At 39.5% G+C, this 19,076-nt stretch overlaps 1 protein-coding gene across 2 annotated transcripts in view; it reads right to left on the minus strand.

Moving 5' to 3' along the window:
* Uif (sushi, von Willebrand factor type A, EGF and pentraxin domain-containing protein uif) overlaps positions 1–17,482 on the minus strand; it is a 38,943-nt gene extending 21,461 nt beyond the window's left edge. For both annotated transcript variants that reach the window (XM_083044536.1, XM_083044535.1), the window contains exons 1-5: positions 17,139–17,482; positions 7,117–7,192; positions 4,917–4,950; positions 438–519; positions 39–205 (exon numbers count right to left, since the gene is read on the minus strand). In XM_083044536.1, the coding sequence (XP_082900662.1) occupies positions 39–205; positions 438–519; positions 4,917–4,950; positions 7,117–7,188 (355 nt within the window). In that variant the 5' untranslated portion in view covers positions 7,189–7,192; positions 17,139–17,482. The remainder of the gene's footprint in view (positions 1–38; positions 206–437; positions 520–4,916; positions 4,951–7,116; positions 7,193–17,138) is intronic.
* Between the last annotated feature and the right edge of the window lie 1,594 nt (positions 17,483–19,076).

Genomic DNA, 19,076 nt, shown 5'->3' on the forward strand with positions numbered 1-19,076 from the left:
TCGTCTGCACATCGAACGAAACGGAACTGCATACGAACCGGCGTATTGAGAGACGAGCATTCCCGCGGCTGATTCGAGTGTGTTGGTCCGTAAATCGTCGAGCGAAGCTAGACCTAGCCAGTAATGATCCAAATGCCGGCCGATCATGCTCGCCGACATGTTGTTCTCGCTGTACGACTCGACCACCATCAGCTCGCTTCCGTATCTGCAATGGACCGTCAAAATCATCTTATAGGATAGTGGTCCATCTCGTTTAATTTCCGTGCGAGAGAAACGAAATTTTCTGCGCTCTTACAATTAGTGTTTAAAGCGATTGAAACAACAACCCCTCTATTATTCTTTTATACGATTCTACCGATAAGGGATATTGGTTGCATTAAAATCAAACTTTAGGTAGAATTAATGAAAGGGAAGGATCGATAGTGTGCGTAGCTTACCTCCTGCATAATTCCGCCGCTTTTTCCCAGGAGTGCCTGATGTTGAAGAATTTATAACAGTGTATGCCTCGCAGTTCCCATCCTGCGTAAGGAGAAACGTAGCATTAAATTGTCTGTTTAAATAGAGTTCGAGCGCAAATAAGCGCTGTAATAACGTTATTGTAATAAGCACGCAATCTTCACATTTTAATATTCAAGAGGGTCCGTGCAACGCCACATTATTTACATTACTGTCTAACCGATTAAATGTTACTAGAACACGGTAAGGGCTTCGTGATGTAAGTTTTCGTATACGTTTTGATGTATTGTGTTTTCAGTCGCGAGATTTCTGTTGGAAGTTAGAAACTTCCGGTAAGTACGTTTTGCGGGAAGCCTTATTCCAAGGTTTCCCGAGCAACCGGATACTTTGCCCATCTCATGCGCCGGCGAGAGAACACAGAAGACAGGAAAGGCGGTTAATCGGTGACCCGCGTTGACAGTGACGGACACAACGGCCTCGTTCGTTTTTAGTGCACACGTTGTGTGCCTTAGGGGGTTGACAGTCGAGCCGAGAGGGATCTTGTAAAATAGTGAAACTCTCGCGACGAGTTTGACTGGTTGCATTATCGCCTAGGTTCACCTACATATGATCCGCTCGATTACTCCAGTATTCTAGCTTGCTTTCCATCAAATTTAATTGTTGATCGTTTTATCGGTTCTTTAATCCGGCTCATCATAATCTACACAATTCTACATTTCAATGAATCGAGCAATGCATTTTTATTTATCTCGCAAGAGTCTTTTGGAGTTTTTAGAACCGGAGCATATATATTTGACGCACTTACTCGTTCAACTGAGAAATTGCATCGGAATAAATTTTTCTGATTTGATCAATGAGAGGGGAAATATATATCACGCATAAGAAGTTTTTATCCAGATTGCTTCGGGCAAGCTTTTATTTTATAGCGTGCAGTTCAACGTTCTGGGATTGCTCTCGAGTTTCCGTGAAATCGATTCGTGTCAGTGGTTCGATCAAAGTGAACCACCTCGCTGCAGCCAGAATCTTGCCTTATAACAGGCAATATACGATTCGCGGAATCTCTTCTTTGATCGACGGAATATGTAAATTTAATGGTAAAAGGTGGTTAAAGTTTAAATTCAAGAGAGTATAATATTTCATATTTTATTTGAGAGAAATAACAGTCGCGAACGCAACAGCGTTTATTCTTCAATAACATCTACAAAGTAATTGATGAAGCAAAATTAATTAATATTTTTTATATATAGTTCTCTATAGTTTTTTTCTATAACTTCAAAAATGAATAATTTATTGGGAAATTGTGAAAACTGTTATGTGTATTATTAATGATTCCTAATAATATTAGCGTTCGATCAAAGTAGATTATTTCGATCATTTTGATCATTTTACAACTATTCGCTGATACTTTTCGTAATCAGTTAAATGCATATAAATATATTAAATGATAAATAACATGTTTATGTTTATCCATAAAGTCTCTACTTTTGCAGATAGAAAACTAAGTTTACATACATCATATTTTATTCTGTTTTCATTTTTAATGTACACATTACGACGAGATGAAAAATTTCGCGCGCAATTGAAAAGAGCGTTTCATTGAAACGCGCAAGTTGCGTTGAAGAGAAACCGCAAGAGACGCGACATTACTCAGTCATGTAGCTGATGCAGTTGGCGCTGGGAAAGACTCGATGTGACGACCTTCCTTTCTTTCAAAAGGTCAAACGGCCACTCGCGCTACGCACGCGGTTCTCCCAGCGTCCATTAGCATTTCTCGTGTGTGAAATATTATTTTCCCTCCGCGGACAGACGCGTGATATTTCAACCAACGATCGCGAAATATCGTCGACAACACAACAGCTCGCTGTAATTAATCTTCAAAAAGGGAGGAAAAAGGGAAAGAGTGAGAGAAAGAGAGAAAGAGAGAAGGAGACAAAACGCGATATATCACTATTATAAAATATAGATAAAAGTCGTGAGGGGGTGCCGGAAAAAATAAATGACGGAAATCGAGCTTGGAATCTGGAAAATCCGAAATTGCGAAACATAACAAACAAGGGAGAGATTGCGAAAATCGAAATACTCGATCTTGTTAGCCGAATAGCGGAAGGATGATATAATCCTTTAGATTGTTGGTTGGCACGCAATAGTACGCGGAAAGAGACGGTCTCTATGCCTTCCTTTCTTTCCGCAGTCGTTCTTCTTCCGGCAAAAACCGCCAAGAACGAAGCACGACGGATGATCGCGTAAAGGAGCAGATGAGCGAGCGTGTTGCCGGATGTTCTACTTTTTGGAATCCCGTTCGACGGTGTTGTACTCTCGGTCGAGTTTCCTCCGAGTGGAAGGTAGATAACCGTGGTGCGAGCGAATGCAAGCCGTTGCTGTGTATTTTTAAGAGCCGCGACGATGACGATGACGACGACGATGAGGACGAGGACTACGAGACAAGGCGAGCCGTGATTCGATGGAAAGGCGGAGAGAAGATGAGGGGAGATGAGGCGGAGGATTCATGGTTTAGGAATGCCGTCTCGTCCTGTCTTTCTATACTACACCTCTGGAACTCTACCTGAACCCCCGGCGCCATCAACGTTTTATTATATACCGACTCGAGATTTTCGGCCCAATCATATATTATACACACGGCCTCCCGAAACCTGTTAGATGCCTGTAAAACTGGCTCATTTCTAAAGGCTGGCCAAATACCAGCGAGAAAATATATATTCTTTATCGTAATCTTACTTAGTTGTGCTTAAAAATTCTCATATTTTGAAATGTGATATTTTTGAAAGTCCACAATAATGCGCGGAATGTAAAAATGTTTTATGTATGACGCTAGTGACAGTATATATACGTATCGCAACGAATATCGCTATTGGCACTTAATATGTTAATAGAGGAATATTTATGCAAATGAAAAAGTTTATGTCCTCCGCAAAATAGTTTTCGTTTCGATTATAAGACTCAACGTAACATATTATATTAACATATTGATTGTGTAACATATATTGATCTACAAGACTTACTTTTCAAATAAATTAAAATTCTACTTTTCTCTTAACGATACAGTCACATTTGACATTATAAGCGGATTATTTTATTTTATAATCATATTTATTGGAGTGTCAGCCGTCATCCAATATGATATACTCATTCTGAATAATTGTTCTCATTTATTTGCGTTTCCATCTCGATGTGCAGTTGCTATAGAGACATGATCAAACGTAAGTAGCGTAAATTAGTCGAGGTACGAAAGAAGAACGCGAGAAAAATAGAAAACACACTTCTTCCGCGGAAGAAAATAGCACTTGCAATTTTTCCAACGCACGCGACGACTTATGGCTAACGACCGACCAGTCCCATATGGTACGTGCAACCTACTTAATTGCATCGGCGAGTAACGAGGAAAAGTGGAGCAGTGGCGTTACGAATGGCCGAACTCTTATCCTCATTGTCTCTCACGAGATTTATTTATCGGACACGCGCGTGCCTCATTTTTAAGTCTCTCTTGTGCGGCGCTTAATTGTCGGCTCTCGAATTTGCGATTCAAAGCGTCTCCCTGCGATTTAAATGTACGTAGCGACGTGACCTGATAAAAAGGAGGAATATCTCTGAGTTGGTTTCCCTCATTTGCAACTACTGTATCCGCTGATTGTGCGAAAGCAATTTTTTCATATATACACGAGAGACTCGGAGAGAACTCGGTCCCGCAAAATGAAAATATTTGAGAGAGAAACCTTTCTCACACAAATTATTACTCGATATAGTAATTATTCTGGGAAAAATTGAGCCGAAAGTTCCTATTTTATTTCGATAGAAGCTTGGTTCGGTTCCCTCGGGGAGAGACTCGGCGATGTGTATACGAGTGCTACTTTCTTCGACAGTCGCGTGATTTATCTTTCCCGCAGTTAACCGAAACTGCATGTCATTAGCCGTAATAGGGTCTTACAGCGCAATAATCTCGAAAATCGCTGCACGGATTTTATTACGCGCCGCGTTTGTTCTCTCGTAATCCGGCGAGAGCTCTAATACACTCATCGGAGGTCGGTCGTGAAAGTAAGAGTCGCCTAATCTTCAAACTGGCCGTCGCTTCGACGATGGCGATTTCTCGACGATGGGGGATTAACTTGAGTGCGTATATCGTTTGGAAAAAATAATCGCCGAGCAACTTTCACGTCATCTTGCACCCGATGTCGCGGGATTTTACACGCGAATGTCGCGCGATGTATACTGATTATTTCTCTGTCACGTTATACTTCAAATCTTGAAAAATTATTTGCTTGACGAAAGAGCACGTTTACGATTCCTAGGGATCTTCCACGACGGCTTAAATCATCGTGAAGTATTATTATTCCTAAACCTGTCTGAACAGGCGTAAGCGAACACCGGATGCCACCTTTTGCAGGTAACGGAGGGTTACCTTAAGTGTGAGGGCTCGCGCGTCACCAGTAAATATTATTACTTACCGTTTGGACAGGTGAAGACATTTGCAGTAGGAACCTGCAACAGAAACGAAGATGTTTAGTTAACGCCGATGGTCAACACACCTGGTCGTAGACTAGCTAATAATAGATAGCTGCATTTTAAAATGTATCAGGCGTATTAAATTTTTAAAATATAGACTAAAAGAGAAACTTCTTTAATTTATCAGCTAATAGAAAAAAATTATTACTATAATTATATTTAACAGATAGCAAAAATACATCAAGAAAATTTTCGATAAATTATAATAATATCGGAAGAGCAGATTTTGAAATATAGTGCTGGAATAGCAATTTTCTAAATATTACATCAGCCAATCTTGTCAGACAAGTTTCTGTTGCGTTTAAAAAATTACGAGAATATCAAAACTGTGTGAACTGGGTGATGATTTCACGTTTCAGCAACAGATCAAACCGAAATCTCGCTAAAGGATTATCGCGATCATGCATCTTGAATTTTTCGACGATTGCTTCATGTCTGAAAGTTATACTTTTCGGCGTTTACAACCGCCTGTGTGTAATGGCGCGGGCTAAATTCAGACAGTGTTAGATGTGCCGCATTGTTATCCGGCAAGGGAGAAAGTGAAGACGCAATCCGTCCAACGATCTCCTCGTCTGTCTTCCAAGAGCGCGGAAAGTACCCGCCAACTTCGAGAGAGTGACTCGGACGCGTTCTCGTCGTCGGTATTTCGACGTCGCTTATTCGCACGCGTGTGTGTATATCAGTGATATAACGGTGACTACATTCCTGAGAAAGGTGCACCGGCTGCGTACATACGTAGCCTGCGCCCTCGTATAGCTGCATTCTCGCGCTGCAGTTCGATACGAAAATTGAGCCACCTGTAATGAGTCCCCGTAACACGTGCCGGACACGTGGAGTTCCATTTAACCCTTCTGTCAATGCATAATTTCTCGTCTTCACCTTTTCGTCAATGCCGAGTCCAGCTGTGTGTTTTTTTTTCTGACACATTGCACTGCGATAATTTCTTTAGCTAATCATCGAATAATCTTTCCCGTTATATTTTAGGAGGCTTTTGAATAGAATACAAATATCTTTTATATTTGGTGTTGGGTGAAAAAAAATTCCGACACATTTTTAAAGTTGCTTCGAGTTTATTGACAGTAGAATTAAGTTCATTTATTTGCGATATTATCACTTGAAACATTATTAGATTACTGTGCTCAACTAAATTTAATAACGAGAAAAGTAACGGGGACCAATCATTAAATTTCAATCTAATAAAAGGTTTATTTAAAAAAAAAATAAAATACGTGAGATGTGAGCAAAGATAAAATTAAAATCCATTTCATCAGAGGAATGTTTAAATTTTTGGCGTTTTCTCCGTGTACCTCTAGAAGAATCTTAATTTTCCATAATTACTAAACAGATCTTTCGCAAGCAAATATTTCGCTTCTCGGGGGAAACATTCAAAGCGTGAAGGCATCATGCAGAAATGCCTGCCTCGGAGACTTGCACATTCTCGTTGCATTCTCTCCCCTCTCGCGTATTGGACCACCGTGTTCTGTAGTTAAATGTTGTAACTTACATGTATAAGTATATGTGTGTGTGTGTTTATGTGTATGAGATTGAGCGGCAACTCTTGGAGCGCGCGGGCGCGCTTGAGTATGAAATTCACTTTCACCTCACATATGCCACATCTCGTGGAAACGAGCTCCTACGGGGAGCTCGCCGCCGACATACCAATTACTTCATAACCCGCGGTTTAAAACCCCCTTTCCTCCCTATCCCTCTTTCTCTCTCGAAGGGTTTGTATCCTCGCCCTAGCGATGTTTTTCCTGCTGACCCTCTCACTTCGTGTACGTGCGGCAGGACTCTTTCTTTTTATTCGCGGAGAAAATTACTCTTCGTCCGATCGGTGCGATTAAGTTAAAAACTGCTTGGGGTATTTTTATCAAATCTCTGTCTGATAAGGCAAAGAACGAACCATCGTTCTTGAGATTTATATAAATAAGAGGACGATAAATAGACAAGCGGTTAATTTACAATCCAACGAAGACGCGAGATGTATGTATATATAATATATATGCGAGAGGATCATGAACGCCGATTATAGGCATGAATAATCGCAGTTGACTCCTAACAGTAACGCAACGCGCTTACGAAGTCGCTAAAACTTCGATGCGATGAGGTAGTAAATATATACATAGCTGAATGTATGCTCACCTGAGACTCCGTTAGCTGAAGATGGCACAAGAGGACGGCGACCCAAACGGCCGCCAATTCTCTTATCAGCATATTTCTGCAACAGACAAGAAAATCTCTACGTTAATAAGCCTTATAATTTCACGTTGGACAATTATAATTAAACGATCGTAGATAATGTCTATTTCTCTTGCATGAGATTTCTCTGGAAGAGTTTTCTCGAAAATTCACTCGTCGATGATTAATGACGCTTTTATCATCGTGGTATTTAGCGATGCAACTCGCGATGCGTAATCACGACGAGATTTAGCGATTATCCCGATGCACAATCGCAATCTGCATTAATTTTCACTTTTTTTCTCGCGTTCGTTCGTAATCGCGGAAGAACGCGGAAGGTATCGTCTAGTATTTCTGAGCACCCCGAGTCGAATTCCCATAAAATTCCTTACGGTTTCTGCGGCTGAATCGTGTGGCAGCTGTAGCCGCGTAACCGAGTGTCGCGAGATTATTATTGATGACATTACGTTGCACACCTGTATATCCATTAACTGCATCTATTTCTCGCGCTATTTCAGCCCCCGGTATGGGGGTCATCCGAATATGACATTCTACTTTTCCGCGCGTCGTTCCGAAAATATATCTAAGATATATAAAATATATAAATTTAAACATAAAATAAAATATGAAATACTATAAAAAATATATAATGATTTCATCGCATTCTTCTGGGATAAAGTCCTCCGAATAAAATCCAAATCTGATCAAAATAATACATAACGCGCTAATATATGCATAACGGCTAATATACGACATCTTACATCTTGCATGCATAATTGCAATCCTGTTATCCAAGTCGCGAGGGATTGCAAGTAGACGTGTGATGTAACGCGGTCGCATCGCGGATGAGCGAACTCGTGGGAAGAGCTGGAAAGCGATCTTGCATGCGCTGCGCCTATGCACTTTGCAAACGGAAAGAGAGATAGAGAGAGAAAGATAGCGATGGATCGCGAAAGTTTATTATATTTCGCGACTCACGCCGTTATATACAGTCGCTTTTATGCAACCTCGACGCGCCATTGTCGAGGCATAACAATCTGGCGCGAATTGGAGCAAGCGGCCATGTGGCTGCCTTCGCTCGTTCAATTAGCGACGAGGTAATTAGGCCTTCTCGTGAATTCGGCGACGACGTCGCTTCCGATTGCGTCGTGGGAGCTCGCGCGAGAACTCTTCCTTAATCGCATAAATAATGTACTTCGCGCTTTAGGATGATTTCGTTACAGTAACGAATAAGATATATACTTGGAGGTCATAGACGTAGGATAGCAGAGTCGGGAAACATTTTTTTCAGAATGGGAAAATTAATTCTTTAATTCGTCAAGTGTGTGTCGCAGGGTTAATTTAATAAATATTTAATAATCAATCGAACAGGCTCTAATATGTAAATACAAATTCAGGTATAAAAAGAGCTAGTAAGAGTCAGGCACAGATATATTAGGTGTCGGGTATCCATCAAGAATATAGGATGGGGATGCTGATTTATGCATAACGATTTTAATTAATAATATGCTGAAGATGGAGACTGAAAGGTTCGAAATAAGTATAGAGGAATTTAAAAATAATTTTATTGCACCTAATATCTCTTACTAGCCTTCTTATACCTGGATTAATAAATCTTATTTCCTTCATTCGCGTCACGCGATTCGCATCACACTCTCGCGTCTGTCGTCGAGCAGAAGCAGCTAATTCGCGCAAGATAACTGCAATTTCGCTCGGATGTTGTTGATTCTCTTGGTACGCGAAGAAGTCGATCGTTCGTGCTGAATGCCGAGAATCCGTTATGTTCGCGATCCGCAGGAAGTATCCGTCCGGACAAACCGCGACGAGATTGCGATTACTTGCGATTACAACGCGTCGTCGACAGGAAATCTTCCTACGGTAAGCAAAACCCCACCGCCTCTCTCTCGACAGTCGATCTCCATCGATAACGGTTTTATGAGGGAATCCGGACACGCGTGTCACGATTGTATACGTCACGATTATACATGTATATGTGAACATAAACGTACGTGTGTGTCTGCGAGTGCGAAGAGTCTCCTTGAGAAGAAAACGTCATTGACGTTAATTAGAATGCGAAATCGCTTAAAATAAAATCGAGCCGCTATCGATACTCTTCGAGTTGCTCTCGAAAACAATCTTGATCGATAATAATCGGCGAAGTTAAATCTGTTTACTTCCTGTGGCTCATATTTATCATTGGAAGACGAAGGTTCTCGGATCAGAAGATTTTTCGCGGGTATAAAACGCATAAAATATATTTTATAAAATCTTGTACAGAGCATTAAGACGTTTCTTCGCAAGGACAAATCATTCATACGGAAGCTGGAATCGCGTATCCTTCATGTTTCATTCAGAGAAATTTAAATGTCAACCATATGAATAATTCAATAGAGGAAAGGAATCAATATATTTTTACCATCTATTTATATAATTTTATGTACGCTGTTGTACATGAAATATGCAAATTGAAAAACGATTTACGAAAGTGATTAATTATACTTACAATGCTAATCATCGCGAATCATCATTGGTCTCATCATAAGTGCAAATATTATTCAATTTATAATTACCATTAAAATACTTTTTTACACAGATACAAGAATAAAAAAAAAAGATAATTATGCATGATAAAAAAAATTTGATAAAAAAAATTAATAAAAAAAAAAGATCCACTGGCGCTGGATGCCAACTGCTGACTGTAGGTCAGCGCTAGAAAGTATTCAGGCATCCTGTTAAGAGCGGCGCGAAACGGTGCGTGTAAAAAGCGAGCAATGACTCTTAGAGGCGCGTTTAAACAGCGACTTTTCGCTGTAGCCGAGCGTGAAGGAACGCGAAGGATATAATTCGATACTAGATTTCGCCATTCGATCGGATATGAGACTGTAATTAAAATGAATACTTAATTCCTCGCGAGAGAGAAATCGCGCTCTCTTCGATAAACACACTTTAACGTTTGTCTTGTTTCTTTTTACAATATAAAAATTCAGCTCGAATGTATTCTGAGAGACGCAGAAGGATATACGAGTCATTTTACGGTCGTAATAAATAAATTCTGGATAATCGCGAAGAGCGGGGAAAAAGCGCTGTTGCTTTACTCGTTTCGTAAAGACTACATAAAATTGCAATTTTCTACGCGGTATCGACTCTGTGGTGGACAAATTTATGTATCCTCACTTGCGCAGTGTGCCGAATAACGGTCCCTCCGGTGTTACCAGGAAACATTCGCATCGCCATAATTACGATAGCACCGCAAACATACTTTCTAACTGGATCCCGGTTCTGCTCTTATCTTGATCCTCACATAGCGATCAATTATAATCTATAAACCGTAATATAAAGGAAATTCCTTCGTTGGGTTATACGGGGGGCGCGTCTTTAATTACAGTAATGACTGCGATATTTCATTTAATTCGCGCGCGTGTATATATGAAGCATAATAATTTGTGCAACGGCGAATAACCAACGTCACCGCCATTTGTATAATTGCGTTTTTTATTCCGATTCCGTACATTTTCCCCGAATAGATTATATATGCGTGATTAGTTTTTGTAACCGTTAAATTGCGGTGACAAAATTCCCATGGAAAATGTGCATGTTTCATAATTTCTCCATCGCGCTTTAATAACATGTTTCGCGCTTGATATCGTTGATCGATCGCTAATTCATGATTTACAATCATCGTACTTTTACTGTAATCGACGATAAATTCCGCGAAGTGGATATATTTCTTTCTTGTATCTTGCTGTATTTATTCTCACGCGATTTTGCTGTTATTCGAGATGAATCAGAATTGAATTAAAATTCTTGCTTAAAGCCATATCACTAGAATGTTCGAAGAATTGTTATTTTAACACAGAAATATTTTAAAATTATTATTATTAAATTAAAAATATGATACTGAAAGTTTGATCGATTTCAAGTAAAGATAGATTATTTTTTTAATTAAATTCTGTGAGATGAAAAAATGAACAGTTTTTTTATAGGACATAAATATAGGTTCATGATGCGTTTATAATGGTAAATTTTTGCAGGAAAATAATTAAAATTTGTAGATCTTCAACAACGGTTGAAATTTACAAATCTATTTTAGAATAAAAATATAAATGCAGATCGCTTCTTCGTCGTCTTGAAAAAGTCGCTGTAAACGGAAGTATGCTGATAGATTATTCAAATACTGCTATCGTGCATTACGAATGAAGTACCGGTGCGTATTGTCCGACGACCATTTCCGGTTTCTTTAATGGACATCGTCGATTCGACACATCCGTTCGGCGACAAAATTGGTAATCGATACATCATGTTATCGGATCTGTCGCAGATGAATTCAATCCACGTGATATTCGAGCCCTTCATGTGTAATCATCATCGCGTAGGGCGTAGGATATTGTGTATCACGCAACGTGTGACATGTTAATTATTCATTTCGCAATTGGATATTTTCTTTCAGATAATGAAAGATAACGTTATATTTGATAATTCTGTATTTATTATTTTTTTGAAAAAAGAATCCTTGAATAAACTGTTGTGTGTTAATTAGTCGCATCAATTGCTTAACCCACATAAGTTGAATACATCGTCACGAATAAAAAAATTGCGGACCACAAAGTCTAAGACAATTTCGAAATTGATCGCCGAGTAAGATAGCGAGGAGGATTGAATTGAGGAATTGTGGAAAGAGGTTTTGTCGTTACGCTTTACGTAAAGCCTAATAATGCATCTAACTACAGCTCCGTGAGAATTTTTACACGCCGGCTTGCTTCTTACTGAATGGAACAACATGGCCTGATTACCTTAGTATTACCGTAATCGCGTTATATCTACGTCTTGGATGAATTGGCAAGCGCAAGCTCGATATTCACTCGATGTAACAAGGCGTGATCTAATTTCCGGTTGTCATCGACAGCCTTTCAGAATGAACGATTTCTCATTTCTTATTCTTTTTTTTTTGTAAAATGATATACGCAAATTGATTCGTAATTTTTATTTTATCGTAATATATTTTTTTCGTAATTGTAATTTTAATTTTTTATTCGACGACACTGTCGTGTCGTCATGCAAATAGACTCTGTTGTAATTTTTTTCATGATGTTCAATGATTTATTCGAAGCGTGAAATACTTTGAAGAACTGACGTAATTATAAAACGAAAAACACTCTCGGACAAAAGGTTTTTGAGAGCTATTGTTTTGTGTGTGAGCGTGGGGACTTTTCTAAAATCCTTTGTGAATTATATCCGTAAAGGAAGTCTCGACAGACTTTTTATGTACACGAAGACTCGGACTATGACTAGTAATCCTCTCCCTCGTCTCTGCCATTGTCATCATCATCGTACGCTCGTTGTATGACGTTTCGCTGTATAAATGTATAAATAAGCTTAATTTTTTTTCCTATTTCGTTCAAATTTATCCTTGCAAGAAACTACATTTGTATATTCACGCATAGAATATCGCTTATCTAAGATGGCATATTACAAGCACATTGATCACCGTGATACTGCACGACGTGATCGTTAAAACCGCTTCCGCGGCGATCTGGTTAACCGTACAATAGTTGAAAGTAGTATCCAATAATACGACCGGTCGTCCAATGTAAAACGACTAGTCAGCCGACGTTTCTTTCACGTTGTGTTTCCAACCGACGATTGTGCAAGTGCATTCCTACAGAGTCCTGGACTCCTTTGAATCACCTGCGATTAAGAGTCCGCCAGCCGATGATAATACGGCAACTCGCCTTCTGCTGTTGTCGCATTACGCAAAATTCTGCGTGCACTATATCTATCTCCGATTGTTAAGTCGAAGTGGAGTACAATTTCTTTTCGAGATTAATCTTGATTTAAGGAAGGATAACCGATGGATAACCGAGATCCGTTGCAAGCGAACGATTTTCAACGAATTCTTCAACCCAATCTCATTTAATTTCTGCCTTACATGTTCACGGGCTATTCATCCGCTTTTCGCTTCGTATACCATGGCCAATTAGCGATGTCGGCTACCGTTAAGTTATTCAGGTGATGTCTCATTATTATATCCGCGAGTAACCCAACTCTACTCTCTGTATCTCCTCTAAAAAAGTTAATTAAAAATTTTATATTAATTTTAATTTTTGTAAAAAATACTTTATCTTTGTATATATTATATTCCGAGAAATGAATAAAACGCGCCCAGCTTTAATTCGGATTCTCGTCTCTGATGCGCGTCCCATTTCTTTTTCGCGAAGGATACGAACATTATTAAGCGCAACCGTCATCCTTCTTTGTGAGCGTATGACTTTTTGTCGTATCGCCCTCGTTAAAAACTGACGTGGGTGTACCGTTTGTTTCCTGAATGCGGGATACACGTGACGGCGAAACGCGATATAGACATTTCTTCAGGGTCGAGGTTTGAGAAACGCGGCGTTTTCTCGCCAAATGACCTAACTTTTGTTATCTTCCACGCGGTTCTCACGGTTCGCTGACCGATAAAGCTGTTCAACAATCGACAATGTCACGCAATGAGTGAACGTCGAGTTAAGTATAACGTGACATTCGTTTTCAGAAAGAAACAAACATTGTTTAATTCCAACTGCTTCGTCGATTTGCCTTAGTAATCAAATTTAAGATGATCAGATAAATATACATAATACATATCTTTCGTTTTACCTGCGATACATCGCTTAAAACAGCATTATAAAAATTAATCTCGAGCTTGAAGCAATCAAGATTCTTTTTTACGGGATTAAAAGACCATTTGCTTATTACAAAGAGGTGGATGTGAAATTTGACAGAAGAGAAATGAGCAAAGCGGAAACTTTCGGAATTCCACGTTTCGTTCGAACACAACCGACCCGATGACCTCCATGACGTGACGATGCCGTGCATGCAATTTCGCATCTCTCATCGCGGGGTTCGTCGACCGATAAAAGCGCGGCAATGGCAGCCACGTGCGTGCGTGCTGCATCTCTCCGCGTCTTGGGCGAAAATGCGAGCCGGGCAAGGCATTCAGCCCGTATTACAGCCTCCGCTCAGGGCGTGGCAGGCCGTTGCAGTTGCACCGCGGCCGCGGTTGTGCCGTAATCAGCACGCAGCTGCATTACGAGTCCGTTTCCGACAGCGCGCGAGAGATGCCCGCGCAATTAGGGATCCGAGGGAGCGGCGGATCGCGAACTCGCGAAAAATGCGAATCACGATGCGTAAGAGAAATTCAATAAACTTGATTGCTTAGGCGCGTCCTTAGGTGTGCGTAATAGAGTGATGGCGACGACGAAGATGAGCGTTTGATAATTTTTTTTTTTTTAATAATATGCGTGTCGATCGAAGCGATTTTTCGAGTCTCTTATTCGGTTATCGAAATCTCTCTTACGTGACTGGAATTTCTCACGACGACGATATGCTCTTCTTTTCTTAGCCGTCGGCGGTTAACGGTACTTCAGCCAAGTAGCGTCATAGCTTCAGTGAATTTGTTATTAAGCCGCGAAGTCAAGCAAAACGTAGCCGAGAATTTGACTGTAACATTCAGTCTCATATCTAGGCATTTAATTAAAATATTAATAAAATGTGCAAAAATTTATGCATTCCTAACAGAAGCGCCTTGTAGTTTTCACAATTCTGCTTCAAGATTCATCGGGCTTTTTTTTTCTTATAGAAATTTTCACAATCCACTTAGATATTAATAAAAAGCTAAACATGTTTACTTGTGCAATTATTAATCGGCGTGTAAAATTAAAATTGTGCGTGCAATATAAAATTTAACTTACGCGTATATTTTAAAATAATACAAGGATTCAAGAAAATATGGAATAATCCCCCTAATACTCAAGGCATGGAATCAAAATACCTGGTATATCACGTGTGAATACTTATCTATCTGCACGCTAGTATCCATATATACTCGTGTACGTGTCTATCTACCTACCTACCTACCTACCTAGCTACCTACCTACCTACCCACCTATCCAAGTTAAGAGCTACAAGGCTGGCTTATGTTCTCTCTATCGCTATAATATGCCGGAGATACTAATCTTTGATGGAAGAATTTTAGGTCATCATAATGTAGCAAATTGTTTTTAACTTTTCTTTTAATACAAATATATAAATATATATATACTTATATAAATCATAATTAAGTAATTATATAAATCTTTCGATAAACAAACTTTTTAAAGTTATAAGCAATAACTACGATAAAGTCATGGATTAATGGAAGATATTGCTATGTATCATCTCTAATAAAACGCATCATTAATCGCAATATTATTCCGTGTTTCATAAAGGAGGAAATTAAATTCCAAAAAGCAAATTGCAATCAGCGCAAATTTATGAAGCAATATGTCATGTAGGTTTCTAGCAATATTTTATATGTACGTCAGATGTTATATTTTAACAAATCAAATAAATTATTCTCGTAGACAGCAAACCGTTCACTCTATAGTTGCAAAAAAAATGCAAGAAAAAGAGAGCAAAGAAATCCAGCTATCGCATTTTGCGGACTCGACGAAGCGGATTATCAAAACGTTCGTGGATAAAATTTGTAATTACGATGCCGCGAAATTATTGTATCATGCATGAAAATGAAAATTCTTTCAAATCACTCGCAAATAGACACGTAACTCACAATTTCGTTTCTTTCAACATCGCATTAGCGTTTTACGAACACGAAGTGAAAAACGTGAAAATTCATCGCGCAAGAAACTTTCTCTTCTACATTTACTCGCGCATTTTCTAAGGTTTTGCACGATGTAAATTTATGCTACACGCAAGATCGGAGCCGGCAGCGACGACCACACCAAGCGAGGAGAGGAAAATCTGCGAATTGTGATACAAGAACTAACTGTGGAACGAGATATCGGGAAAGGTACTTGTGAGATAAAAGTATTTCCAGTAAATCTCCGTAAAAAAAGTGGATTTTGCGGTCTTCTCATATTTCGCTACTATTTGTAAATAATTCTAAAAAGAATTTAGAATTTAGATCTTAGATTGCATACAAATGCATTTAAATATGAATAAACATTTGCAATTGTCGAAATAGATCTCGTCGTACAACTTAATGTTACATCGACGTGAGAAATTAATTACACAATCTGTGTAATGTAACAATAAGTCTCACATTTCATTCATACAAAAATTCATATAAAGAAAATTTTCTAGAGTGAAATTCTCTGCTCTTATCTCAGGATGAATCTTTAGGAAATTAATACAGTCTCGTGTTAGTATTTTTATTCATATATTTTTTTGCATTGTAAGTCATTGCGAGACCAGCAAGAATTTATCATAGAGAATCGAAACTGTTATAAATTATAGAAATAAAAGAACCACTTGTTTTGTTAGATATATAGTTCCTTATCAATATGCAATGATTGATAATGATCATTCTTGTTTCGATTGTAATCACTCAGCTAAATCTGTAATTATACAATATTTTTTTATTGATATCCTGCCTGAATAAGCTTTGTTTCTTCTTATTATTGAACACTTTTAATTGAACGCGAATCACCAAAAATTAATTTTTTCTTAAGATCGCGAATGTTTGATCGCGTCCCGCAAATTTCAACACGCAAAAGATTTCTATACGTGTAATCGCACGTCCGTGCCTTGCACAATGCATCCGTCACAGACATATAAATATCGCCATATCTGCACAGCGAAACATTTCAAATTACCAGAAATAATTATTCTCTCTTTCAAAATAAAATATACCTAAATAATGCGTCAGTTATAGCATTTATGGAGCCCGTTTTAGTTTTAGCCTCGTAGAATATTGTATTAAATTTATTTAATTTTATTTAATTTTATTCGCATTGATAAATTAAAAGCGATTGCGCCTTCGCGGGAATTCTCCTTCAACCGCACAGCGTGAAATCCAGCGTATTCCGTGATTTCGCATTCGTTTGAGAATTTTTTTTCGCCAGTGCAAGTGATCCCTGCGTGGCGCTTGCATCTTTCCGAAGAAAGGCACGCTCACGCAAAATCAACCTCACGCATCGAATATATTTTTTTCACGATAGAAAACTTACGTTTGTTTCTCCTACGTTCTACGGTTTACAATTCTAGTCCCAGGGTACATGTACACCACTGAAAGGTCCGTCCACGAAAATCCGCCGACGAGACCAAGTCACTGCACAGAACGGAACGGAACTCACACGCGTGGGCGAGTGCTCGCCGATAACGATGCGCGATGTTCGCGAGGCCGGAAGACGATGTGAAGGAAGACGGCGCCGTCTCGCAACGAGTGAATTCGCGGCGAAAAAGTAGCGAGAGAGAAAGAATGGAACGGTGCAGAGAACGGAGCAAAAATCCGAGTACTGTCCTCTCAGGGTCACGTAGCTCCTTCCCTCCAGCCCGCCGCTACGAGACTGAAGAGAGCCGGGAACTCTCTCTCTCTCGTTGCCCAGGTGAACGGCGCGCGTTACCTGAGAAAGAAGGTCCTCTTCTCTTTCCTGCGACGATGGAAAGAAAGAGAGAAAAGGAGGCAGCCGTGAACGTAGGCGCAAGGAAAGGTGGAGGAGACACTCCAACGTCGTCGCGACGTCGCGATGCTGAAGAAGGCCGAGCGTGGCATCTGGCGCTGTCTTGTATTGTTTGTTGCATGGCCGCATTGCGGGGGTAGCTGTACGGTACATTTAAATACCTGTCACGTGGCGGCCGGATTGCTGCAAAATGACGTCAGGATGTGACTCGTGACAGAGAAGGAGAGAGAGAAAGAGAGAAACGCGAATTTGTTTTTAGTACGTCTGGAGATTTATTCCGGAGAACCTTATTAGCGATCTTCCGGCGCGAAGGTCGAAGAATTTTCCAAACATTTTCGATCCTGAAGAAAATTAAAATAATTCCAATTTAATTATTGTATGAAATCCTGCGGAGAATAAATAAATAAATTATTATGCACGATTGAAGCTTAAAGTTTGTAAAATTTACTAAAAATATTTTGCTTAACATATGTGAAATATAATTAAACTGACTTCCGCACTGCTCGATAGCGACCAAACCAGTTTGTACGAGTACTCATTGAGGGACAATATCTTATTCTAGCTGTATTCTTTCCGTGCCGATGTTAATTCCATATTTGTAGAAGGGTAGGGAATCAAAGAGGTAGTAGCCTTTCTATTCGAGAAAACGGCCGTGAACGTAGCCGGTGGAACTCGGGTTTGATCGGGCTAAAACAGCCCAAGAGGTTCGCATTACCGAGAGTAGGTAGGTATGTATAGCTTGGGAGTTGTTACAAACGGCTAAAGAATTTGTAAAAAACCACTATAGAAACTTCTCTCTTTTCAATAAAGTATTATTAAAATTAAAATTAAAATTATAAAAATATTGACAATATTTATTATAATAGTAAAAATATCTCAGTCGCACAGAACTATCATGAAATTATGATGAAGTAAATATATATTTCTGAAATCGCCTTCTCTGTCACGAGTCGCACTCGCATCCTGACGTCATTTTTAAAAAAAGTGAGTTACTTATTAGATAAAGATAATTTTACTAATTTCCTAGTAATAGAATTAATTGATTAGTCTTTCCCTTGACACAAATGTTAATAACCTCGGCAACGCCAACGGATTAAAGTAGGCGCACGGTTGCAGCAAGTAAACGTTTCGCGAAAAGAGACATCGATGCTCACGCAGGAAAGGTCGTCGAGCCAGATCAACGCAGAGTCACGCCACGTCGGGTACGACGACCGAGGCGACGCGGATTTCTTTTTCTTGTGCACACCTTGAATGAAAGTTGTAATTGAGCGAGACGATGGACGCTCGGTATGCTTTACCGAGACGTTTCACGTGCGTCGATATCCAGAGACGCAAAATTTCGCGCCGCTAATTCGGAGAGAGACTCGTTCTTTTTATATCGGCGATTAGAAATCATCGGGAGATGCGATCCGCGTCATTTATCGCAACCGTAAACACAGGAAGAAGCCCGACCACAACGGCGATGTGCAGATATTTACGTTGAAT

Source organism: Prenolepis imparis, unplaced genomic scaffold (assembly GCF_030444845.1).
Source record: "Prenolepis imparis isolate NDT839.2.m4 unplaced genomic scaffold, iyPreImpa1.0 SCAF_8, whole genome shotgun sequence".
Taxonomy (NCBI): Eukaryota; Metazoa; Arthropoda; class Insecta; order Hymenoptera; family Formicidae; genus Prenolepis; species Prenolepis imparis.